A 26,583-nucleotide genomic window follows, 5' to 3' on the forward strand; every position below is an offset into this window, starting at 1 on the left:
TAGAACTCTAGACACTGCCAAAATGCCTGGCTATTTCTAGAGACGGGATCTCACTCTTGCTCAGGCTGGTCCCAAACTCCCAAGCTCAGGCAATCCACCCACCTCAGCCTCCCAAAGTGCTAGGGCTACAGGTGTGAGCCTAGGCACCCAGCCTTGGGGGCTGTGTTTTATTCAATTTTTGTATTCTAAGAGCCCAGGACAGAGGCTGAGGCCAGGTCAGAATACCTGCCGCAAGATCAGCTCGTCAGCTCCACTGCATCCATCCGCGAGCACGGCGTTGACACACTTAGATACACGAGCACGTGCTCACCCACAGGGCCACACGGGGTAGGCAGGAAGTGTCTGCTGAGTGGTGATGGCTCACACTCTTTCGCAGAGTAGTTCTGAGATGGCACTTTCTATGTTAAGGCATGACAAGTGCGCGGGGAATTGCTTGATGGCGCTTGGAGGCACAGGCGTGTAGGGCTTGTGAAGGGAGGTGGAGAGGGGAGTTGCTGGGAAGACGAGGAGCAGCCATGGAACCTTCCATGGGGCTCTGAGGCAGGACAGACCCCACACTGTCCCCCATCCTTCTCCCTGCTTCTTTCCTTTCCTACAGGAGGACCAGCTACAGCCTGGCGCAGTAAGGTCTGAGAGGGCTGCTGGGAGTGGACACAGCAGGAGCCTGCATCCTCTGGGCCTGATGTCTCTTTCTTCTCAACCTGTGACCACCCCACGATGGCCTTTTCTCCAGGGATGTGGGGTCTTCAGTGACACCCACCCTGGCATTCCTTGCCTGATAACCCCAGGCCATCTCGGATAGGCCCGTGCCCCTGACTAGCCCAGTAGCACCTCTTTCTGGAAAAGACAGGTGCCTCCCCAGCCTGGCTTGTTGACTCAACAACCTGTGTAGATGGCAAAGCCCCCTGACAGAAGGACAGACACACAGACCCCTCGTTTGTCTTGAGGCACCAGGGTACATCTGCTGAAGACACAAAGAGAGGCTGAGAAACACCACATGAATGGGCAGAGTGAGGACACATGGACACGCCGGCGACAAACAGTTAGAAAGACACAGGCAGGCTCCATGAGGCCTGTACACCCCGGGGGAGCGGGGCAGCAGGGGGAGGGGAGACCCAGCAGAGCCGGCCCATTCACGCATGTGATGCCACTCTGCTCCTGTCAGATTATCATGCCACCAAAGGTCAATCACTTTTCCAAACAAAAATCAGTTGTGTGGAAATACTTTTCTGAGATTTTATCTTATAAAAGCACAGGAATACAGTTTTCTAGAGGCTGAATTTTTTATTTGTTTGAGACAGTCTGTCTGTTGTGCTGGCTAGAGTGCTGTGGCATCAGCCAAGCTCAGAGCAACCTCAAATTCTTGGGCTCAAGTGATCCTCCTGCCTCATCCTCTTGAGTACCTGGGATTACAGGTGCCCACCACAATGCCTGGCAGGTTTTTCTATTTTTAGTAGAGACTGGGTCTGGCTCTTGCTCAGGCTGGTCTTGAATGCCTGTCCTACAGTGATCCTCCCACCTCAGCCTCCAGAGTGCTAGGATTACAGGTGTGAGTCACTGTGCCTGGCCAAGAGGCTGAATTTTTTAGGGAAGAAATATCTACTAAGTTTGTTTGTACAACGTGACCGTGGACAGACCTCTCATTCCAACTCCCCTGCAGAGGGAAAGAGGAGGGAGCCTGATGTCATTGGACCTGGCCATGTCCCTCCAGCCATATATCCCTTACTTGCATTTCCTTAGACCAAGACATATATGGGAAGCAGGCTCCAGAGTGGCCAAAGGCAGTAGGCTACGGGGGTTCATGGGGGTGGGATCTGGGGAGGGGTCGGGGCACCTGTGAGGGTCCTGATGCCCCAGAAACTCCTGCCTAGAAAAGTCTGACACCTACAGGTGGCCTGAGTATGCAGACCTGCCCCACATTTCTCCCTAGCCCCCTCCATGGGATCAGCTCTCCTGAGCCCACAGCCTAGGGCTAGGTCCCTGTCCATACCTCTTTAGATCTTTAGCTGCTCCTTGGGGGAGAGACCCCTAAGGCCCAGAGCTCAGGCGTCCAGACAGGATGTGTTCCACAGAGCTTGAAGCCTTTGGATTCCCCTACAAACGCTGCAGCAGGAGAAGGAACCTGACCTCACCAGTGAGGGTGCTGGGCCTGACCTGGTCTGTCTCATGCCTCAACACTCTGGCCCTTGTGATGCTGACATAAGTATCTGGTCCTTGAGGTCACAGGGCACCAGAGAAAGAGCTAGGCTCAGCTTCTCTGCATTGCCCATCTGACTCAGGAAAGGGCTAACAGGAAGCTCTGCCCACCCCACTGTGTGCACACAAAGACACACACACACTCAGGCACACACTGACCGATGGAAACAGTAGCTGGTGAGACAGAGGCAAGGTAGTTTCTGGTGTTATCAAATCGTGTCACGCGGCTCGGCGCCTGTAGCACAGTAGTTGCAGCGCCAGCCACATGACCGAGGCTAGGGGGTTCGAGCCCAACCCAGGCCAGCTAAACAACAATGACAACTGCCACAAAAAAATAGCTGGGCATTGTGGTGGGCACCTGTAGTTCCAGATGCTTGGGAGGCTGAGGCAAGAGAATCGCTTGAGCCCAGGAGTTTAAGGTTGCTGTGAGCTGTGACGCCATGGCACTCTACCCAGGGTGACACAGTGGGACTCTGTCTAAAAAAACAAAACAAACAAACAAACAAAAAATCATGTAATACTTTGGAAAGGGAGGCAATGCAGTCAGGATCAGAAGCTTACACCAAACTTCCTGTTTTCTGAACTTCCTGGGAAAGCAGTTGCAGGAAGCAGAGCTACATAGCACCGGGCAGCCGGGGAGGCCCATGTCTCAGAGATAGTGTTTGCTCGTGAGCTGGGTGGACACCTCACCAAGTTGTCATTCCCCTTCTTCCTCACAGCAGCCCTGGGATGCGGCTATTACTATCTGTAGTCTCAGCTGAGAGAGATTAAGCCACTTGCCCAAGGTCAGCTAGTGCTGGAAGTGGATCTTCAGCCCAAAGTCAGCCTGACTCTGAAGCCTGTGGAGACTGGCAGTGTTTTTAAAAATTGGTTGGCAAGGCTCGGCACCTGAGGTTCAAGCAGCTAAGGCACCAGCCACATACACCTGCGCTGGCAGGTTCAAATCCAGCCCGGACCTGCCAAACAACAATGATGGCTACAACCAAAAAATAGCCGGGCATTGTGTCAGGTGCCCATAGTCCCAGCTACTTGGGAGGTGGAGGCAGGAGAATCGCTTGAGCCCAGGAGCTTGAGGTTGCTGTGAGCTGTGATGCCACAGCACTCTACCTAGGGTGATAGCTTGAGGCTCTGTCTCAAAAAAAAAAAAAAAAAATTGGTTGGCAAACAGGTGCAGTGGCTCATGCCTATAATCATAGCGTTCCGGGAGGCTGAGGCAGGTGGGTTGCTTGAGCTCAGGAGTTCAAGACCAGCCTAAGCATGAGCAAGAGCAAGACCCCATCTCCACTAAAAATAGAAAAATTAGCCCAGCCTTGCAGCAAGTGCCTGTAATCCCAGCTACTAGGGAGGCTGAGGCAAGAGGATCACTTGAGCCTAAGAGGTTGAGGTTGCTGTGAGCTATGATACCATAGCACTCTACCCAGGGCAAGAAAGTGACACTCTGCCTAAAAAAAAATTAAAAACAGGCTTGGTGCCTGTAGCACAGTGGTTATGGCGCCAGCCACATACACAGAGGGTGGCTGGTTCAAACCTGGCCTGGGCCAGCTAAACAACTGCAACAAAAAAATAAATAAATAAAATAAAATAAAATATTGGCTCCGTGAGTAGGGCGCCAGCCACATACACCAAAGGTGGCGAGTTTGAGCCCAGCCCGTGCCTGCTGAACAACAATGACAACTGCAACCAAAAAATAGTTGGGCATTGTGGCGGGCGCCTATAGTCCCAGCTACTCAGGAGGCTGAGGCAAGAGAATCGCTTAAGCCCAAAAGTTGGAGGTTGCTGTGAGCTGTGATGCTATGGCACTCTACTGAAGGTGATGTAGCAAGACTCTGTCTTAAACATAAATAAATAAATAAAATAAAATAAAAAACAAAAAAGTTGCTGACATAAAGGCCATCCCTCAGGATTTGGTTTCACTAGGCCTGTTTCTCCAAAGCCAGTGCTGCCATCCCTCCCTGACAGCATTATGTGACCCCTCTGTAATTCCCTTTGATCCTACGCCCACCCCCAGGTCACTCACCCTCTGAGCCTCCCACACTGCCACACTCTTCTTCTAACATCAAAGGCGGAGGGATTGCTCCTTGCCACCAACGTGAAGTCCTGGGTCTGTCCCTGGCAAAGAGCAGATATCGCCTCTTGCCCCTGCCTTCTTTATCTCCACTTAAATCCAGGAGATCAAGCCATTCCCTTACTCAAGACCCTCTCAGTCCCATGTCCCCTCTTCAGAAAACTTTCCTGTTCCCTGTCCACCCATCTTGGCCCTCGACCCAGGGCTAACCTCAGTAGTACTGAGGTTAGTACCTGCCTCCATGTACGATGATGTATTTGGCAATGGTTATCTTGTTTACTGCTTTACACCCCCATTAAAATGTAAACTTCACAAGGGCCGGGACTCTGACTTATTTATTGCTTAATCCTCAGTGCCCAGAAGTAAGTGTTCAGGATAAATGAATGCTTAGAGAATGAGAGAGCCAACGTCCCATCACCCTCATCCTAAAACAAACAGAAACAGCCTTCACTTCTCCCTTTAGCTTTTTCCTCTCCAAGTAATCTCCTTTATTTTTTACTATTGTTCCCCAACCCTGACATTTGTCTTTAACCCGCTAAACCTGACCTGGGGGTCCCCTGAGGAGGAGATGGCACGGCATGACAGGAGGAACCCCAGTGTGGAGAGAAAGAGACAGGGATTGCGTGTTACCTCCATCTTTTACGTGTAATTGGGTGACTTACCCAACAAATCTGAGCCTCTGTTTCTATTTTTGAACACATGCACTCTATTACGTACACCTCAGGATGGCTATAAGGATTAAGCGAGATGATACCTGACCAAGTTCCAGACCAAAGAAACCCTCAATGACTGGTCAAGTAATGCTGACCACTCTATTTGAACAATTCTATCTTCCCTTGGCTTGCACACCACCACCAGCCCGGTTCTCCTCCACCACCTTGACCACTCACTTTCTGTCTCTTCCTTTGTTTCTTTCTCCTTTGATGCTCCTTAGTACTGTTGGGCTTCCCAGCACAGCGTGAGTTCATGTGCTACCACCACCGACACACCACTGGAGACCCTATTTCTAACTCAGAGCTCCGAGCTGAGCTTCGGATCCCCAGATCCAACTGCCTATCTGATTATTCTTCAGGCAGTTAAAACATCATGCATCCAAAACGGGACTCATCACCTTCTCTCCATACTTGTTTGGCTTCCTGCATTTCTTTTTTGTTGTTGGTGGTGGTGGTGACAGGGTCTTGTCCTTGCCCAGGCTAGAGTGAAGTGGTGTCATCACAGCTCACTGCAACCTCCAACACTTTCACTCAAATGATCCTCCCGTTTCAGCCTCTCAAGGACAGATGGGTCTATAGCCATGTGTTACCACACCCAGCTAAATTTTTTTTTTTTTTTATTAAATCATAGCTGTGTACATTAATGCGATCATGGGGCATCATATACTGGTTTTATAGACCATATGACACATTTTCATCACACTGGTTAACATAGCCTTCCTGGCATTTTCTTAGTTATTGTGTTAAGACATTTATATTCTACATTTACTAAGTTTCACATGTACCCTTGTAAGACGCACCGCAGGTGTAATCCCACCAATCACCCTCCCTCCGCCCATCCTCCTCCTCCCTCACCTCCCTCTCTCCCTTCCCTATATTCTTAGGTTATAACTGGGTTATAGCTTTCATGTGAAAGCCATAAATTAGTTTCATAGTAGGGCTGAGTACATTGGATACTTTTTATTCCATTCTTGAGATACTTTACTAAGAAGAATATGTTCCAGCTCCAGCCATGTAAACCCCAGCTAATTTTTTGAAGTTTCTGTAGAGATGGGGTCTCACTATGTTGCCCAGGCTGGTCTTCAACTCCTGGCCTCAAGCGATACTCCTGCTTCAGCTTCCCAAAGTGCTGAGATTACAGGTGAGAGCCACCATGCCTGGCCAGCTTCCTACATTTTTCAGAAATTACATCAGCATCTATCTAATCACCCCAAATAAACAACGTGGTGTCATCTTACTTTCTTTTTTTTTTTATTGTTGGGGATTCATTGAGGGTACAATAAGCCAGTTACACTGATTGCATCATCTTACTTTCTTTCTCCTCATTCCTCCACTGCCCCATCCCCATATCCAGTGAGCATGGGCTGAGCCAGGAAAAACGAGGGTTGTAGTGTGTGTATCAGGTGGAGGAAGTTATTTGAAACCGGACAGAAAGTTCTAAGACCAGATGTGGGTGGGCTTGGCTCATACCACATGGCAAACTGTTGTAGTGAAACCACCCTCATAAATTGGTAGAGGGGTGGAAGGCAAGAACTAGAGAAAGGGCCCCCAGAACTTTGGGAAGGAGCAGGCTTAACTAAAATAATGAGAATAATCATGGCTTGGTGCCTGTAGCTCAGTGGCTAGGGCGCCATCCATATACACCAGGGCTGATAGGTTCAAACCCAGCCAGGACCTGCTAAACAACAACGACAACTACAACAACAACAAAAAAATAGCCGGGTGTTGTGGCGGCACCTGTAGTCCCAGCTACTTGGAAGGCTGAGGCAAGAGAATCGCTTAAGCCCAAGAGTTTGAGGTTGCTGTGAGCTGTGATGCCACAGCTCTCTAACAAGAGCAACAAAGTGAGACTCTGTCTCAAAAAAAAAAAAAAAAAAAAGAATAATCAGCCACTGTCTCTCATTTGCTTGATAATAATCACTGTCGCCTGAGTTTGCGTCTTTATGATGGAATCATGCATCATTATCTACAGAGAACATCACCTGTTTGGAAGCTAGGGGTAGTTTTTTATTTGTTTGCTTTTTTTTTTTGTAGAGAAAGCATTTCACTTTATGGCCCTCAGTAGAGTGCCATGGCATCATACAGCTCACAGCAACCTCCAACTCCTGGGCTTAAGCGATTCTCTTGCCTCAGCCTCCCGAGTAGCTGGGACTACAGGCGCCTGCCACAATGCCCAGCTATGTTTGTTTGCTTTTTGAGACAGAGTCCCACTCTTTTGCCGGGGGTAGAGCAGGAGGATCCCTTGAGCTCAACTAAAAAAATAGAAAAATTAGCGGGACATTGTGGCTGGTGCTGTAGTCGCACCTACTTGGGAGGCTGAGGCAGAAGGAATTGCTTTAACCCAGGAGGAGTTTGAGGTTGCTGTGAGCTAGGCTAACACCATGGCACTAGTCCTGACAACAAAGTGAGACTCTGTCAAAAAAAGAAAAGCAAAAAAACGAAAGAAAAGAAAAGAAGGCTCGGCGCCAGTAGCTCAGCAATTAGGATGCCAGCCACATATATCCAGGCAGGAAGGTTCGAACCCAGCCCAAGCCTGCTAAACAACAACAACTGTAACAAAAAAATAGCTGGGTGTTGTGACAGGCGCCTGTAGTCCCAGCTACTGGGAGGCTGAACCAAGAGAATCGCGTAAGCCCAAGGGTTAGAGGTTGCTGTAAGCTGTGATGCCACAGCACTCTACCAAGGGCGGCATAGTGAGACTCTGTCTCAAAAAAAAAAAAGAAAGAAATACATATTTGGTCCCCTGCTTCCTAGCAGAGTTTCTAAAACCTTTGTAACTTCCTGAGTGATAGGGGTGAAGAGAACATCTTTTGCTATACATAATAAACCCTTTTCAGGAAGATCTAAGGTTATGCTAATGGAGTGATTCTTGGAAGATGGGGACAGTTGCCAGAGGAACCAGCCATGTGATCAGAGGGTTGAAACTCTCATTTCCACCCCTCTAACTCTCTGGATGGAAGAGGGGCTGGAAACTGTATGAATCACATAATATTCATTCAAAATTTAGAAAAACTTGGGTACAAAATGAGATTTGCAAATAATATCTTTATGCAAAATATTTTCAATATAACATTACACAATAATTTAGAATTTAGTTCTTCTCTGTCTCCAAAGCCAGCAAATACTGGATTATTTTCTATTGTCCCAATGACTACAATAAAAATAGAGCCCAAGGAAACATCTCTTGTGTGAGGGTTGACATGGAACCAGATTTGTTGTAAAGAAACCATTTATAATTCTGGACTGTCTACCAGAAGAAATACAAAGACAACATACATATATATAAAAGCAAGAATATTTCTCTATACCAGCAATAATCACCAATAAAATACCATTGAAATATTCAAAATAGCCACAGTAGCCATAATGTCTCATTTAAGACCCCATCACAGGATTTTGACCTGAGAAATGGAGATTACAGCATTCCCGTTTCAGGCACCCCACATGGATCTTACTCAAGGGTCCCCTAATCCCCTAATAAAGCTTCAAGATGGTTGTGATTTCACCATACCCTAGACACTTCTTTCACAAATGGAGCCAGGCCTCAGACTGTCCTCATCTCCCACTCTCTAGCCACTGATGACAGAACTGGCCTCCACTTCCATTACCAGCAGCTGTCTAATGCATTTGAACCACAAAATAGGCCTTCACTTTGTCCTAGCCCAGCTCCATCTCCATAAACTGTAACAGACAGACAGAAGTCCCCAAGGATACAGAATATATATATATATAATTTTTTTTGTTTGTTTGTTTTTGAGACAGAGCCTCAAGCTGTTGCCCAGGGTAGAGTGCTATGGTGTCACAGCTCACAGCAACCTCAAACTCCTGGGCTTAAGCAATTCTCTTGCCTCAGCCTGCCAAGTAGCTGGGACTACAGGCACCTGCCACAACGCCTGGCTATTTTTTGGTTGTAGTTTTCATTGTTGTTTGGCAGACCCGGGCTAGATTCAAACCCACCAGCTCTGGTATGTGGCTGGTGCCTTAGCCGCTTGAGCTACAGGCACTGCCGAACCCAAAATATTTTTTTTTCTAGTTGATTTTAAAGGGAGGAGAAGGAGAGAGGAACATATGTGTTTATGGAGCTTCTATGGCTGACATAATTTATCTGCAGATGTGCTGTCTAGCTACACACTGATCAATTTGTTATGCTGCAGTAATTGAAATCTGTGATCTTGTCCAAAGGCAGTGTGGCAGAACTGGGGTGTCCATCTGAAGATAATGAGGGCTCTTGCCACGATACTGAACTGGTACTTTAAGCCACATCCATAATAAACTGGTACTTTTTAGAACTACCTCAGATTCAGTGAAATTTCTAACTTTCTGAAATACTTTCACAGATTGCATATTGGTCTCTTAAGACTTGAAAATAGAGGGGAAAAAATATCAAAATTGAAGTGACAAGTTAACCAATGAAGCTGACTACTGTGAAAAAAATAGGAAATTGTTATGATCCTAAAACAGGAAAAAAAAAAAAAGCATACTAGAAGCATCAGCACAACCTCAAGTAGAGCCCAGATGGGTTAATTTACTTGAAATGTCATTCGAAATTCACCCACCTAGTTTTTAAGAGTATCTAGACCTTTCTCAGCCAGAATTTTCTTTTTTGTTTGTTTTTTTTGAGACAGAGTCTAACTTTGTCGCCCTCAGTACAGTGCTGTGGCATCACAGCTCACAGCAACCTCAAACTCTTGAGCTCAAGTGATTCTCCTGCCTCAGCCTCCCAAGTAGCATCTGCCACAACACCCTGCTATTTTTTGTTGTTCCTGTTGTAGTTGTCATTGTTTAGCAGGCTTGGGCAGGGTTTAACCCACCAGCCCTGGTGTGTGTGGCCAGCGCCCTAGGCACTGAGCTACAGGGGCTGAGCCTCTCAGTCAGAATTTTTAAGGAGGCTGGAAGGTCAAGTGTAAATCCTGGGAGGTCAGACAACATCAGAGCTACTTCCTGTGGCAGGTTGCTGTGGGAGCAGAAGCCAGTGGGTTTTGTCTTCCTTTGAGCTCTGCCCGTTCCTGCCAGTTTTGAGGTTAAAAGGCTTCTCGGGAGCATGGAGCACACGCTCTCCAGCAGCACTTCTTATCCAAAAAGGACCTATAACAATGCTGAGGTATCTTTTAAGTCCTCCTAAGACACCTTCAACACAGCTTTGAGCAAGGGACGCAAAACCTCAGAGAAACCATAAAACAACCCATATGGCACCATAATATTGTTTTGTTCTGGGAATTCTGCCCTTAGACAAAACCACACAGTCATGAATACATAAACAAGCACTTTTCTGAGCCATCTAAAGAAGATGAGCTCTGCTGCAGAGGAGCATGCCTCAGCCCAGGGGAAAAGTGGGGGAGCGGCAGAGCAAACCCTAGCAAGTGCTCCACCCCCGTGCAGTGCCAATCCCACCCTTGAGAGTCCACAGTGGAAAACAGACCTTGTTTGTCATGGTCTCCTCTGAAGAGCCGCACAGCAAATGATACTAGGCAATACTGGCTAAATGGTTAGAACAGCCAGAGATATCTAGATTATGGGCAGTAATGTCTCTAAAGAGTTTAAGAGAAGAGGGCGGTGCCTGTGGCTCAAGGAGTAGGGCGCCGGTCCCATATGCCGGAGGTGGCGGGTTCAAACCCAGCCCAGGCCAAAAGAAAAAAAAAAAAAAAAAAGAGTTTAAGAGAAGGAACAGAATCCTGGCTAAGACAAACAGTCTCTGAAGACCTCTGACCTGGACAGGCAGCCATCTCTTATGATTACTTCCTGTGTGGCCATGAAAGTTAATGGGATAAAGCCATCTCTGTCAGCACAGAGAAGGATCCAGTGGGAGTCTGCAAAGTAAAATGAATACATAGGCAATTTAGGATAGCTTATCTTATTCTATAAGGAAAAATATGACTACAAATACGTTGTTTTTTCTTGTGGTTTTTGGCCGGGGCTGGGTTTGAACCTGCCACCTCCGGCATATGGGACCGGCGCCCTACTCCTTGAGCTACAGGTGGCACCCTGTTTTTTTTTTTTTGTAGAGACAGAGTCTCACTTTATGGCCCTCAGTAGAGTGCCGTGGCCTCACACAGCTCACAGCAACCTCCAACTCCTGGGCTAAAGCGATTCTCTCGCCTCAGCCTCCCGGAGCAGCTGGGACTACAGGTGCCTGCCACAATGCCCGGCTATTCCTTGGTTGCAGTTTGGCCGGGGCCGGGTTCGAAACCGCCACCCTCAGTATATGGGGCCGGCGCCTTACCAAATGAGCCACAGGCGCCACCCAATATGTTTGTTTTTTTGTTTATTTGGTTTTATTTTTGGAGACAGGGTCTCGCTCTATTGCCCAGACTGGAGTAAAGTGGTGCAATAAGGGCTCACTGCAACCTCCAACTCTTGGGTTCAAGTGATTCTTCCACCTCAGCCTCCTGAGTAGCTAAGACTACAGACACATTTTACCATCCCTAGCTAATTTTTATCTTTTTCATTAATTAATTAATTAATTTAGACAGAATCTTACTTGGTCACTCTTGGTAGGGTGCAATGGCATCATAGTTCACAACAAGCTCAAACTCTTGGGCTCGAGCAATTCTCTTGCCTAAGGCTCCCAAGTAGCTGGGTCTATAGGCGCCTGCCACAGTGCCAGGCTATTATTTTTTAGAGATGGGTTCTTACTCTTGCTCAGGCTTGTCTCCAACTCCTGAGCTCAAGCAATCCACCAACCTTGGCCTCCCAGAGTGCTAGGATTACAGGCATGAGCCACTGCACCGGCTGCTAACTAATTTTTAAAATGTTTTGTAGAGATGGGATTTATGTTGCCCAGACTGGTCTCAAACTCCTGTCCTCAAGTAATCTTCCCTCCTCAGCCTTCCAAAAGTGCTGGGATGACCAGTGTGGGCCACTGTGACAGGCCAAAATATTTTTTGTTTTTTGGTTTTTTTTTGAGTAGAGGAATAAAGTAGTTGATATTAAACCTGATCCTCATAAGATTTTATAGAGAATGGATAGATAAAAGGACTAAGTATTATTTAGGGTCAAGTCATATGGCAGGAAGGGGATGCTGATGACTTATACCCACTCAAAGTCAGTCACTTAGGCACTAAGGCATATAATGCCAAGGTAGGCATTTGTCACTTAGTGCGAGGCATCCAAGCTTGTGAGTACATCTGTGCACTTTAGGGGTGTGTGTGGAGGGTCCCTGCCTTATCTATATGCTGTTCACCAGTTTCTCCAGAAACTATGTGAAGTTGGGAATAGCTACTCTATGGAGAACATTCTATATTCTTTAGATCCATACCATCCTCTAGACACCAGGGAGACTGAACTGACTAGAGCTAGACTACTAGTGTGGTCCAGATAATCCTGAATGGTTTGTTCCATGGTAACCTATGGGCAACCACCATAACACATGCTTAGACCTTCTCTGATTCTTTCAAATCTAATATGTATCACCTTTGGACCCTGTGATTTCACTTCTAAAAACTGACTCTCCCAAAAATAATATCAAATATGCAGAGACCTTTCTTTAGTGTTATTTATAATGGTGAAAAATTAGAAACAATGTAAATATCAAAGAAAATATGGTAAAGTAAAAGTACACCTCAGAATGGAATATAACCCCACCCACTTAAAATGACAATTAATGAGCCAGGTATGGTGGCACACCCCTGTAATCCCAGCTACTCAGGAGGCTGAAAGGGGAGGACTACTTGAGCCCAGGAGTTCAAGTCTAGCTTGGGCAACACAGTGAGACCCTGTCTCTGAAAAAAAAAGAATTTCCAAAAAAGTAAAAATGACAGTTATGAAGCCATATCAAAAATACATGTGTTGACTGGGCATGGTGGCTCATGCCTATAATGCTAGACTCTGGGAAGCTGAAGCATGAGCCACTGTGTCCAGCCAGAATGACAACTCTTTGAGAGATATTCTGCAATGTTGCTATAATCTTTACCTTTCAGTGTGAAAATGAGTTTTTCATGTTATTTCCTTTCAATTGTTATATATGTTGCTTTGTAACTATTTTCTATTTTTTTCATGTGTACATTGAATTTTTCCAGCTAGGCTGTAAATTCCCTTAGAACCCATATTTCATTTTTTGACAGCTTTAATAGTCTTGGGCATACAGTAGGCAATTAATAATACTTGTTAGATATCTACTAAATCACTGAATGGTTGATATCCCTCACTTTCGTCACCAGAGGAAGTTAAAATAGAAGGGGCTGGGGAATATTACATAGGGTCAATTTATGAATTTAACCTACCGTGTAGCATTTCAATGAGAGACAGGCCAAAAGTCTGCTGAACTGTACTGAGTCTTAGTTTGCCATTGCAGAGAAGCACCGCTCTTTTTTCAGTAATAAGACCTACATAATGAGGTTTCTACAAATAAAAAACAAAAGTCATTAAACTGGTTGCAGAAGCAATGAATTTTTTTTGTTTTTTTTTTTTTTGAGACACAGTCTCACTATATCGCCCTCGGTAGAGTGCCACAGAGTCACAGCTTGCAGCAACCTCAAACTCTTGGACTTAAGTGACTCGCCTGCCTCAACCTACATCCTTGGTGGTGCCCATAGCTCAGAGGGTAGGGCACCAGCCACATGCACCAGGGCTGCCAGGGCTGGTGGGTTCGAACCCAGCCTGGGCCTGCTAAAACAAAAAAATAGCCAGGCATTGTGGAGGGCACCTATAGTCCCAGCTACTTGGGAGTCTGAGGCAAGAGGATTGTTTGAGCCCAAGAGTTAGAAGTTGCCGTGAGCTCTGATTCCACCGTACTCTACTGAGGGCAACAAAGTGAGACTGTCTCAAAAAAAAAAAAAAAAAAAATTACCTAATTAAAAAAAAAAAAGCTGGCCTGGCAGGAGTTAACTTTGTGCAGGCCGTCAGGGCATTACCGCTAATGTGTGTGGGAGCTTAATCCCCTATTAATAGAAAACTGTCACAGTGACCTGAGACCTCCGAGTTAACACGTGCGCTGCTGGGCGTCTTTTCAGGGAGTCCAAATTCAGTGCCCACCCTACCAGTGTTCCATGGGACAGTATGAAAAAGGGAATGGGGTAGAATGAAGTTTGGAAAGGGGTACTGTTTTTCTCTCTATGGGTGTCTCTTTTCTGGACAAGAAACAATTTGCAATAAGAAAAAAAAAGAATACCATTGCTACACTATTTGGAGTGGCCTCAAATTGAAAACAAAGTAAATGTGAATCAATAAGGGAATGCTGAATAAACAGCAAACTGTCAGCATTAAGTAAAGAGTTTCTCATATGACTGCAATTTCTTTTTTTTTTAAACAGAGTCTCACTATGTCGCCCTTGGTAGAATGCCATGGTGTCACAGCTCACAGCAACCTCAAACTCTTGGGTTTAAGCGATTCTCTTGCCTCAGCCTCCCAAGTAGCTGGGACTACAGGCACCTGCCACAAGGCCCGGCTATTTTTTGGTTGGCAGTTGTCATTGTTGTTTTTTAGTAGGCCTGGGTCAGCTCTTCGGTGTGTGTGGCCAGCGTCCTACTCACTGAGCTACAGGCATGTGGCCAACCCCAATTTTTTTTTTTGAAGAGATGGGGTTTCATTATGTTGCCGAGGCTTGTTAATCTTCCTGCCTTAGCCTCTCAAATAGCTGGGACTGTAGATGCGGATTGGACTTATGTAAAAACAAACCACCCCCTGCATACCTATATCAATGTATGCAAAGATCTCTGTTGTATTATATAAATGTAGAGAAAAATATGGAAGGATCCAATTAAGCTACTGGTTAAGTGTGGGTTCTGGGGAGAATGAGGCAGGTCCACATTTTTTTTTTTTTTTTTGAGACAGTCTCAGTTGCCCTGGGGTTGAGTGCCGTGGCCATATAGTTCATAGCAACCTCAGACTCTTGGGCTTGAGCAATCCTCTTGTCTAAGGTTCCCGAGTAGCTTGGACTACAGGCGCCCACTACAACACCCAGCTAGTTTTTCTACTTTTAGTAGAGACGGGGTCTCACTTTGCTCAGGCTGGTCTCCAACTCCTGAGCTCAGATGATCCACCTGCCTCAGCCTTCCAGAGTGCTAGGATTACAGGACTGAGCCACCACAGAGGCTGGGCTACATTTGATGTAGAAGGAAAGTGTCCATGATAAAAAACATGTATGATTCCATTTATAAAATATTCTATGTTTGCTTATCCATACATAAAGAGATGCATCAAAACACTTCAGGCTGGGTGCAGTGGTTCATGCCTGTGATCTCAGTATTTTGAGAGGCTGGGGCAGGAGAATCACTTGAGGCCAGGAGTTCAAGACCAGCTAAGGAAAAACAGCAAGACCCCTTCTCTACAAAAAGCAAAAAAATTAAAAAATTACCCATGTGTGTGACACATCCCTGTAGGCCCGGCTACTTGGGAGGCTAAAGCAGGATTGTACCATCATACACCAGTCTGGGTAACAGAGCAGGATTGACCCTATCTTAAAAAAAAAAAGAGTTAAAAAAAACCCATTTTAAAAACATAACATTTTCATAACTGAAAGACTATCTCTCTTATATAAGGAAAATGTTTTCACAATGAAATAACATGATTAAAATATTTCTTTCCTGGTTCGGTGCCCATAGCACAGTGGTTACAACACCAGCCACATTCACGGAAGGTGGTGGGTTCGAACCCAACATAGGCCAGCTAAACAACTGCAACAAAAAAAAATAGCAGGACGTTGTGGCAGGCATCTGTAGTCCCAGATACTTGGGAGGCTGAGGCAAGAGAATTGCTTAAGCCCAAGAGTTTGAAGTTGCTGTGAGTTATGATGCCACAGCGCTCTACTGACAGTGACACTGTAAGACTCTGTCTCGAAAAGAAAAAATTCTTTCCTAAATATAAATTGCCAGAATGACGGTAACCATTCATCTTTTTCACACTGTACATGTGATAAAATCATGGCATCAACTAGTATGTGTGCCCATCTGGTTGGCAGGCTTAATAACTAACTAACCTGCAAAGGTATGCCAGCTTGCCTGTAACATAACATGCCCAGTTTAGTGAAGTTCGATTAGAACACCATCTTCCTCCTCAATACATGTGTCTCGTAGTACCCACTGACTGCAGGAGCTTTCATGTATAGTAATAGCTCCTCCAAGAAGTTACCTGGTAAATGATGTGAACGTAAGGAGGATCCTGAAAGGGTGGATACACAGAAGAGGGTTTCTTCCCATTATGTAGAAAGTCTGTGAGTTCAGAAAGACATTGCTGCATTTCAATGAGGTTCCTAGATAAATTTTCCACTTCCTTAGTTAAACGGGAAGTTTCCTTTTCCCTTTGCAAGTTATTCCATTGAGACAAATTAGTAGGCTCTGGGGTGCTGGTGTGGTCTGGAGTGCTGCTGTGCCGGGGCAGTGTTGCTGGTTGGTTCCTAGGCTGAGCGCCTAGTGTTTCTAGGTCTATGGAGCCATCACAGATACTGGACGGAGGACTCTGGATTTCTTTAATAAGCCTTCTTCCATGCCTTCCGCTCTGACTACTGGTGTTAGCTGTTAATAAGAGCCCTCTGTTTGGGTAACCAAAACCTGGGGAAAGACTTTCAATTAACTTTGCTCTATTTGCTTTGCTTAACAGGGCGCTGGAAGTAGAGTAGGCACTCTGGCTCTCATGTGATGTTATGGAAGATTCTGTTTCCAACATTACTTCTTTAACAATCAAGCGAATGACATACTGATCAAACACTGAAGAAGAAAGAAATGCCGAATCAGCGCATTTTTGTTTCCCCACCAAAATCAACAATAATTTGTCTGTCAAGAAACACAGGCCTTTTGGTCTTTCAGTATTCTCTAAGTGAATTTGCTGGAAGCTTGGTGCAGAGCACAGAATGACAGAATAGATCAAAATTATGTTACAAGTGTTAGAAGCCACGGCCACTACCTGTGCTTTTAGATTACATGCTATTAGATCAGGAACCAAAATCCCCGGAATGGTGACTTTTTTGCTCATGGTAACACCTTCCTTAAAGGTTACAAGGACTAAATGTGAAGAATCGTGGCCAGTTCCTGTCAAATAGTCCTTTTTTCTTAGAGAAATCAGAGAACTACCTTCAGACCTTTGTTGATTGAATTGTATATGAGTTAGGTCCAGAGGATCTAAACAGGAAGAAGAAAAGGAAGGAGAAAGTGATATTTCAGAATTTGTTTCAGAATTGATTGTCCCTGTATTCACAGAGGGCACTTTACCAATAACTGGCAAAGTATACAGAGAAGTGTCTTTGCCATCAGGTGGAACATCAAAGGTTTCAGATGCATTTAGGCCACAGATCTTATCTAGTGGAAGCTCAGTGGCTATGGCAACCTGTGAGTCTACAGTTGCGCTGATGGAGCAGACACAGCTGTCCACATCAAATACTGGGCAGAAAGAACACTTGTGAAGAGCCTTCTGAGCATTGTCCCAAATATAAGAATGCAGGCTGCTACCTACTGCCACCACCAGCCTCTGGCCATCCTGGGTCCAGCATGCACAGTGAATGCGACCCTGGGTGTTGAAGTCCACTTTTACCCGAGTACCATCACAGTGAACATTAGGGAAAACAGAAACATCTTGTGCAGTCAACACAGTTAGGATGGCATTTTTTGGGTGCCACAAACAACCCTGGGGAAGGACAGGAAGAGATTCTTGAGTCTCACAGGCCTGAGTCATCAGCCATTTGCTCGTCTCCATAGTCCTGGGACCCAGTACCCACACAGTGACACACTTCTTGTGCTGGACAGCAAGCAGAGAGTGTTTGTCAACTGTATCAGCTGGTGCCCAGGACAGCCCACAGACATATTCAAATTGTTCAATGACTATGGAGTCCCCAAACTTGGCCTCTCCATCGTGCAACTGTAAATCAGTTAGGACAACCTGATTCCCATCGGTCCAGGCAAGGCCATGGATTGGATGTATTGCTTGATATAAGGCATTCAGTCCAGTCCTGAGCAGATTTCCTTTTCCCAACTCCATCCTTTCTGATAAAGGTTATCTGAAATGATTAAAACCAAAATTTTAAAATTAAAACCAAAATTTGAAAAAATAACCAGACAAATCCAGAACATAGGGCATTTTATAATAATACAACTAGCTTAGATTCTTCACAGATCAATATTACAAAGGGATAAAAGGATAGGAAGAATGTTGTAGATTAAGAGAGTCCTTGGGCGGTGCCTGTGGCTCAGTGAGTAGGGCGCCAGCCCCATATGCCGAGGGTGGTGGGTTCAAACCCAGCCCCAGCCAAACTGCAACAAAAAAATGGCCGGGCGTTGTGGTGGGCGCCTGTAGTCCCAGCTGCTCGGGAGGTTGAGGCAAGAGAATCGCGTAAGCCCAGGAGTTAGAGGTTGCTGTGAGCCGTGTGACGCCACGGCACTCTACCAAGGGCGGTACAGTGAGACTCTGTCTCTACAACAAAAAAAAAAGAGAGAGTCCTGAACTATAACAAGCAGATGCAATGTATAAATTTTAATTGGATCTTGAATTGAGGAGAGATCTTCTACCAAAAAAATATATTTTTAGAACACAGAAATGAATATAGTATGGATATTAGAAGATATTTTCTTTTTTTCTTTAGAGACAGAGTCTCACTTTATTGCCCTTGGTAGAGTGCCGTGGCGTCACAGCTCACAGCAACCTCCAACTCCTGGGCTTAGGCGATTCTCTTGCCTCAGCCTCCTGAGTAGCTGGGATTATAGGTGCCCACTACAATGCCTATTTTTTTGTTGCATTTTGGCCGGGGCTGGGTTTGAACCCACCACCCTCGGTATATGGGGCTGGCGCCCTACTCACTGAGCCACGGGCGCTGCCCAGAAGATATTAATATTAATTTTCTTAAGTGGGCTTGGCGCCTGTAGCACAGTGGTTACAGCACCAGTCACATACACTGAAGGTGGAGGGTTAGAACCTGCCCGGGCCAGCTGACCAATAATGACAACTGCAAAAAGATGCATGTTGATGTATTTATTTATTTTTAAGACAGAGTCTCATTTTGCCACCCTTAGTAGAGTATCATGGCATCATAGCTCACAGACACCTCAAACTCCTGGACTCAAGTGATCCCTAAGGCTCAGCGTCCCGAACAGCTGGGACTACAGGCACCTGCTACAATGCCCAACTATTTTTAGAGATGGGGTCTTGCTTTTGCTCAGGCTGGTCTGGAGCTCCTGAGCTCAAGTGATCCACCTGTGTTGGCCTCCCAGAATGCTAGGATTACAGGCATGAGCCACAATGCCTGGCCTTGCATGTTTAAGTATTTAGGGTAAAGAGTCATGATGCCTACAATTTGCTTTCAAATGGTTTACCTTCCCAAAACAAAAAAAAAATTTTTTTTTTTTTGAGACAGAGCCTCATGTTGTCCTTGGTAGAGTGCTCTAGCATCACAGCTCACAGCAACCTCTAACTCTTGGGCTTAAGCGATTCTCTTGCCTCAGACTCTCAAGTAGCTGGGACTACAGATGCCTGCCACAATGCTGGCTGTTTTTTGGTTGCAGTTGTCATTGTTGTTTGGCTGCTCTGGGCCAGGTTCAAACCCGTCAGCCTCGGTGTATGTGGCTGGCATCATAACCACTATGCTACGGGTGCCGAGCCTCCTAAACCAATTTTTATATAGATAGACAGAGAGATAAAGCAAGTGTAGCAAAATGTTGATAATAATTGGTTTGTTTGTTTTTGATCTAGAGTCTCACTTTGTGCCCCTGGGTAGAGAGCTGTGACCTCACAGCTAGCAGCAACCTCAAACTCTTGGGCTTAAGCGATCCTCTTGCCTCAGTCTCTGAGTAGCTAGGACTACAGGCACCCACCACAACACCCAGCTAGTTTTTCCTTTTCCCTATTCTTAGTAGAGACAGAGATCTTTCACCCTGGGTCAGATTGGTCTCAAACTCATGAGCTCAGGTGATCCACCCAGCTCGGCCTCCCAGAGTGCTAGGATTACAGGTGTGAGCCACTGAACCTGGCCAATAATAATTGTTGAATCTAGAGTGAGGCTATGTTGGCGCTGATGGTATTTATAACTTTTAAGTTAGGAAATTTTCCAGTAAGGTTTTGACAATAGTTGCCTCCATCGTCTAATTTCTATTCATTCTTTCACTGCCAAATCAACGAATATCAACTGATATTCCCGCTTCTTGACTTTATTAGCACTTATTTCCTCAACTCCTTCCAAAGTGGCTTTTACATATCTACTGAAATGACACTCAAAAATTACTATATCTACTTTTGTTATATTCAAATTACACTCAATAATTTTCAGAACAGCCGGGTGTAATGGCTCTTCCCTGTAATCCTAGCACTGGGAGGTGGAGGCAGGTATATTGCTTGAGGTCAGTCGTTCCAGACCAGTCTGAGCAAGAACCAGACCCCATCTCTACCAAAAAAAAAAAAAAAAAAGCTAGCTGGGTATCGTCCCGGGCACCTATAATCCCAGCTACTTGGAAGACTGAGGCAAGAGGATTGCTTGAGCCCAGAAGTTTGAAGTTGCTTTGAGCTATGATGCCCTAGCACTCTACTGAGGGAAACAAAGTGAGACTCTGTCTCAAAAAAATAATAATAATTACAGGCTGGGGCCAGGTGTGGTGGCTCATGCCTGTAATCCTAGCACTCTGGGAGGCTGAGGCAGGTAGATTGCTTGAGTTCAGGAATTCGAGACCAGACTAAGCAAAGGGAGACCCCATCTCTACTAAAAAATAAAACAACTAGGGCGGTGCCTGTGGCTCAGTGAGTAGGGCGCCGGCCCCATATGCCAAGGGTGGTGGGTTCAAACCCAGCCCCAGCCAAACTGCAACAAAGAAAACAGCCGGGCGTTGTGGCGGGCACCTGTAGTCCCAGCTACTCGGGAGGCTGAGGCAAGAGAATCGCGTAAGCCCAAGAGTTAGAGGTTGCTGTGAGCCATGTGACGTCACGGCACTCTACCCGAGGGTGGTACAGTGAGACTCTGTCTCTACAATAATAATAAATAAATAAATAAATAGATAAATAAAACAACTAGCCAGACACTGTGGCAGGTGACAGTAGTCCCAGCTACTTGGGAGGCTGAGATAAGAGAACGGCTGGAGCCCAAGAGTTTGAGGTTGCTTTGAGCTGTGAGGCTATGGCATTCAACCCCAGGGTAATAGAGTGAGACTTTGTCTCAAAATAAAAGGCGACACCTGTGGCTCAGTGAGTAGGGCGCCAGCCCCATATACCAAGGGTAGCAGGTTCGAACTCAGCCCTGGCCAAACTGCAACAAAAAAATAGCCGGGTGTTGGGCAGCACCTGTGGCTCACTGAGTAGGGTGCTGGCCCCATATACTGAGGGTGGTGGGTTCAAACCGAGCCCCGACCAAATTGCAACAGAAAAATAGCTGGGCGTTGTGGCAGGTGCCTGTAGTCTTGGGAGGCTGAGGCAAAAGAATCACCTAAACCCAGGAGTTGGAAATTGCTATGAGCTGTGATGCCATAGCACTCTACCAAGGGTGATAAAGTGACACTCTTTCTCTACCAAAAAAAAAAAAAATAGCCAGGCATTGTGGTGGGCTCCTGTAGTCTCAGCTACTTGGGAGGCTGAGGCAAGAGAATCACCTAAGCCCAAGAGGTGGAGGTTGCTATGAGCTGTGATGCCACAGTACTCTACAGAGGGCCACAAAGTGAAACTCTATCTCTAAAAAAATTCCAGACTGTGCAACATGACAAGACCTCATCTCTACAATTTTTTTTTTTTTTTTTGGTAGAAACAGAGTCTCACTTTATGGCCCTGGGTAGAGTGCCGTGGCGTCACACAGCTCACAGCAACCTCCAACTCCTGGGCTTACGCGATTCTCTTGCCTCAGCCTCCCGAGTAGCTGGGACTACAGGCGCCCGCCACAACACCCGGCTATTTTTTTGTTGCAGTTCAGCCGGGGCCAGGTTTGAACCTGCCACCCTTGGTATATGGGGCCGGCGCCTTACCGACTGAGCCACAGGCGCCGCCCTCTACAATTTTTTTTTTAATGTAGCCAAGCATGGTATTAAATTCCTGTAGTCCCAGTTACTCAGGAGGATGAGGCAAGAGGATGGCTTGAGTCCCATTTGAGTTGTAGTGAGCTTACGATCACACTGCTGCCCTCCAGCCTAGGTGACAGAGTGAGGCCCTGTCTCTAATTAAGAAAAAAAAAAGCCAGTATGGTAGATGTTGCCTGTAATTCTAGCACTCTGGGGAGGCTGAGGCAGGAGTATGCCTTGAGACTAGAAGACCAGACTGAGCAAGAGTGCAACCTTGTCACTACAAAAGGCCAGCTATGAGAGGCATCCTATAAAGGGGGAAAAAAAGCATCACATGTACTCAGTACTAAGTTGAAACTCTCTGCTCACATGAGAGAAAAACTCAATTAAATTTAAGTAGAAGGGAGAGGGGAAAGGATTTGGTTACGTTCCCACCCAAGAGGTACATTGCACAAGTATATGCCACACTTAAGACACAACTACAACTGAGGTTTTAAACTTATAAAAGCAAACTATATATACTATTTGTATGTACTCTCATATTAACCTGAAATCAAAACAAAAAAAGGTCAGCCAAGGCGGTGCGTACCTATACTCCCAGGTACTTGGAAGGCTGAGGCAGAAGAGACCCTTGAGCCAGGAGTTTGATGTTGCAGTGAGCTAAAATGACACTACTATACTCTGGTGATAGAGTGAGATCCTGTCTCAAAAATTTTTTCTATAGTTTTGAAAAAACTTTTTTTACCATAAGCATGTATTCAAGTGGTCTATTTGTAGACCACTTGGAAAAAGACCATTAGAATACTAGAAAAAAAAAAGATTTAAATATAAAAATATATTTATAGGGAGCCGGTCCCATACACAGAGGGGGCAGGATTGAACCCGGTCCCAGCTAAACTGCAACAACAACAACAAAAAAAAAAATAGCCAGGTGTTGTGGAGGGAGCCTGTAGTCCCAGCTACTCAGGAGGCTGAGGCAAGAGAATCACCTAAGCCCAAGCGCTGGAGGTTGCTGTGAGCTATGATGCCACAGCACTCTACTGAGGGCCACAAAGTGAGACTCTGTCTCAAAAAAAAAAAAAGAAAACAAAACAAAATTTATAAAGAGCTTTTATAAATCAGTTAAAAAGCAACTCTAAATACTGCAACAAAAAATAGCCGGGCGTTGTGGCGGGCGCCTGTTGTCCCAGCTACTTGGGAGGCTGAGGCAAGAGAATTGCCTAAGCCCAGGAGCTGGAGGTTGCTGTGAGCTGTGACAGAACAGCACTCTACCAAGGGCGATAAAGTGAGACTCTGTCTCTACAAAAAAAAAAAAAAAAGATAGAGCTTCATTTTTCATTTTGTCGCCCTCAGTGGAGTGCTATGGTGTCATAGTTCAAAGCAGCCTCAAACTCTAGGGCAGAAGTGATCCTCCTGCCTCAGCCTCCCAAGTAGCTGGGACTGCAAGAATCCACTGCAACACTCTATCATTTTTTTTTTTTTTTTGAGACAGAGTCTCACTATTTCACCCTCAGTAGAGTGCCATGGTGTCATAGCTCATAGCAACCTCAAACTCCTGAGCTTAAGCAATTCTCTTGCCTCAGCCTCCCAGATAGCTGGGACTACAGGAGCCCGCCACAATGCTCAGCTATTTTTTGGTTGCAGTTGTCATTGTTGTTTAGCAGGCCCAGGCTAGGCTCGAACCCTCCATTCTTGGTATATGGGGCCGGCACCCTATCCACTGAGCCACAGGTGCCACCCATCTCAGGCTTATGAGCTCTTCAAGCAACCCACCCATCCCTGCCTCCCAGAGTGCTGGGATTACAGGCATGAGCCACCATGCCCGTCCAGTCAGAATTATCTTTTAAAAAACCCCAGCTCGGGCGGCACCTATGGCTCAAAGGAGTAGGGCGCCAGCCCCATATGCCGGAGGTTGCGGGTTCAAACCCAGCCCCAGCCAAAAACTGCAAAAAAAAAAATATAAATAAATAAATAAATAAATAAACCCAGCTCTGGCTCAGCACCTGTGGCTCAAGCAGCTAAGGCGCCAGCCACATACACCTGAACTGGTAGGTTCAAATCCAGCCCAGGCCTGCCAAACAACGATCCTGCAACCAAAAAATAGCTGGGCATTGTGGCGGGCACCTGTAGTCCCAGCTACTTGGGAGGCTGAGGCAAAAGAATCACTTGAACCCAGGAGGTGGAGGTTGCTGTGAGCTGTAACGCCACAGCACTCTACCCAGGGTGACAGCTTGAGGCTCTGTCTCAAAAAACAAAAACAAAAACAAAAAACCCCCAGCTCTGATCATTTTGCCCCTCTGTTCAAAAAATCTCTGATGAGGGCAGCACCCATAGCTCAGTGGTAGGGCACCGGCCACATACACTGAGGCTGGTAGGTTCGAACCCTGCCTGGGACAGCTAAAACAACAATAACAATTGCAACAAATAATATAGCTGGGCATTGTGGTGGATGCCTGTAGTCCCAGCTACTTGGGAGGCAGAGACAAGAGAATCGCTTGAGCCCAAGTGTTTGAGGTTGCTATGACGCCATGGTGGTCTACCCAGGGTAACAAAGTGAGACTCTGTCTAAAATAGAAAAGAACCCTGGCTATTTTAGGAAGGGAAAATACCACTGTATTAGTTCAGGGGAAAGGTGGTCAGAACAAGGAACTACAACTCAGATCATTTAATTCTTATGTTTTTAATCTCCTTTAAAATTATCATGATGAGAATCAGTTCACTTAGGTGAACTGGAGAATTTCCAGTAAGTTTATTTTCTTTTTTTTTTGAGACAGAGTCTCACTACATTGTCCCAGGCTAGAGTGCTGTAGGGTCACAGCTCACAGCAACCTCAAAATCCTGGCCTCAAACAGTCCTCTTACCTCAGCCTCTCAAGTAGCTGGGACTACATGCACAGGCTACCATGCCCTGCTAATTTTTCTGTTTTTAGTAGAGATGCATCTTGTTCTTGCTGGCTGGTCTCGAACTCCTGAGCTCACACAATCCCCACCTGGGCCTCTCAGAGCGCTAGGTTACAGATGTGAGCCACTGTGCCTGCTGTCCAGTAAGTTTAAGAAAGAAACTATAAAATAATTTCAAGCCTTGGCTTGAGTGCCATGGTGGTTACCATGGCACAGTGGTTACGGTGCCAGCCACATACACCAGGGTGGTGGGTTTGAACCCTGCCCATCTAATCAACTGCAATAAAAAAAAATAGCTGGGCATTGTGGCAGGTGCCTGTAGTCCTAGCTACTTGGGAGGCTGAGACAAAAGAATCACTTAAGCCCAAGAGTTTGAGGTTCCTGTGAGCTGTGATCTCATGGCACTCTGCCAAAGGCAACATAGTGAGACTCTGTCTCAAAAAAAGAAAAAAAATAATTTCAAGTTATTTACACTTATTGGGGTGGAGGGGACTCACGTGCAAGAAAGGTAAAAAACTAAAAAAAGAGGCTGGGTGCAGCAGCTCACACAGGTTATCCTCACACTCTGAGAGGCCAAGCCGGGAGGATCCCTGGAGTTCAGGAGTTGGGAGGCCAGCCTGAGAAAGAGCGTGACCCCTCTCTTAAAAATAGAAAAAATTAGCCCGGCCGGTGGCGATGGCTCACATCTGTAATCCTAGCACTCTGAGAGGCCGAGGCAAGTGGATTGCCTGAGTTCAGGAGTTCAAGACCAGCCAGAGCAAGAGTGAGACCCCCATCTCTAAAAATAGCCGGACGTTGTGGTGGGCGCCTATAGTCCCACCAGGGTGACAAAGTGAGACAATGTCTCAAAAAAAAAAAAAAAATCACAGGAAATTATTATAATTACTTCTTTAGAGACAGATCTAAGGAAAACTATGACTACATCCCTCTAGACAAGCGGTTGTTAACATGTGGGTCGAGACACCTTTTTAACAATGAAAATACATTGCGGCATTAGGAAGGTTGAGTCTAGAGTCTAGACTCCTTTCTACGCACAGTTTTGGTCCAAATTTGCGCATCAACATTTTCCTATGTTAAGATTTTTTTGTTTGTTTGTTTTTTGAGACAGTCTCACTCTGTTGCCCTCGGTAGAGTGCTGTAGCGTCACTGCTCACAGCAACCTCAAACACTTGGGCTAAGCGATTCTCTTGTCTCAGCCTCCCGAGTAGCTGGGACTACAGGCGCCTGCCACAACACCCGGCTATTTTTTGGTTGCAGTTGTCATTGTTTAGCAGGAACCCGGCAGCCTCCGTGCATGTGGCCGGCGCCCTACCCACCGAGCTGAGGGCGCCGCACCGTTATTTAAGTTTTATAAACGCCAGAAGCCACTTCATAATCACTCAGGAAAGTCACACAGTTGACTTAACTACTACTCTCCGCTGAGACACCTAGTTGTAATCAACGCTCTCCTGGTATAATTAACGCTGTGATAAAGATCTTTATACTTAAATCATTTTATTGCATCCTAAGGATGACTTCCTTAGGATATATTCCTCGAAGTGTCATTCGTAAGTCGCAGGAAACATTCACTCGTTAAAACGCTGGCTCAGTCCTCATCCTCCAGCCCCGCACACCCGGCCCGCTCATTCTCGGAATCCTCACAGATCGTCTGTATCTCCTCCTCACCACTCCCCTGCCCTCCCAGCTGGTTTACCTCCCTCTCCGCCCACCTCCAGACTCTCTACACCCGCCAGGCCCGCCAAGACTGGAGACAAAATACCTTTGGTCTCGCTGCCCAGCACCAGACTACAGGGAAGAAGCTGAAGGCAGCTACCGGAAGCACC

General features: G+C 46.1%; 1 protein-coding gene across 1 annotated transcript; it reads right to left on the reverse strand.

Annotated features, from left to right (window-relative positions):
• Window positions 1-6,282: 6,282 nt before the first annotated feature.
• WDCP (WD repeat and coiled coil containing) lies at window positions 6,283-26,583 on the reverse strand. The gene is made up of 4 exons (XM_053589136.1): window positions 26,520-26,583; window positions 16,039-17,896; window positions 13,194-13,311; window positions 6,283-10,781 (listed from the first exon to the last, which is right to left on the reverse strand). Exons 2-4 carry the CDS (start codon window positions 17,875-17,877, stop codon window positions 10,651-10,653), a joined length of 2,088 nt encoding a protein of 695 aa, XP_053445111.1. The 5' UTR covers window positions 17,878-17,896; window positions 26,520-26,583; the 3' UTR covers window positions 6,283-10,650.

The sequence above is a fragment of the Nycticebus coucang genome, chromosome 4 (assembly GCF_027406575.1).
Source record: "Nycticebus coucang isolate mNycCou1 chromosome 4, mNycCou1.pri, whole genome shotgun sequence".
In the NCBI taxonomy this organism is placed as follows: domain Eukaryota; kingdom Metazoa; phylum Chordata; class Mammalia; order Primates; family Lorisidae; genus Nycticebus; species Nycticebus coucang.

Bases quoted from the DNA above. Each gene is read 5' to 3' on its own strand.
- WDCP (XM_053589136.1), bottom strand. From the start codon at position 17,877: ATGGAGTTGGGAAAAGGAAATCTGCTCAGGACTGGACTGAATGCCTTA. The intron at 13,312-16,038 runs GTAACTTCTTGG...TTTTATTTGTAG, and splicing joins ACGTTCACATCATTTACCAG to AAACCTCATTATGTAGGTCT. The intron at 10,782-13,193 runs GTAGGTTAAATT...TTTACTTTGCAG, and splicing joins TCTCATTGAAATGCTACACG to ACTCCCACTGGATCCTTCTC.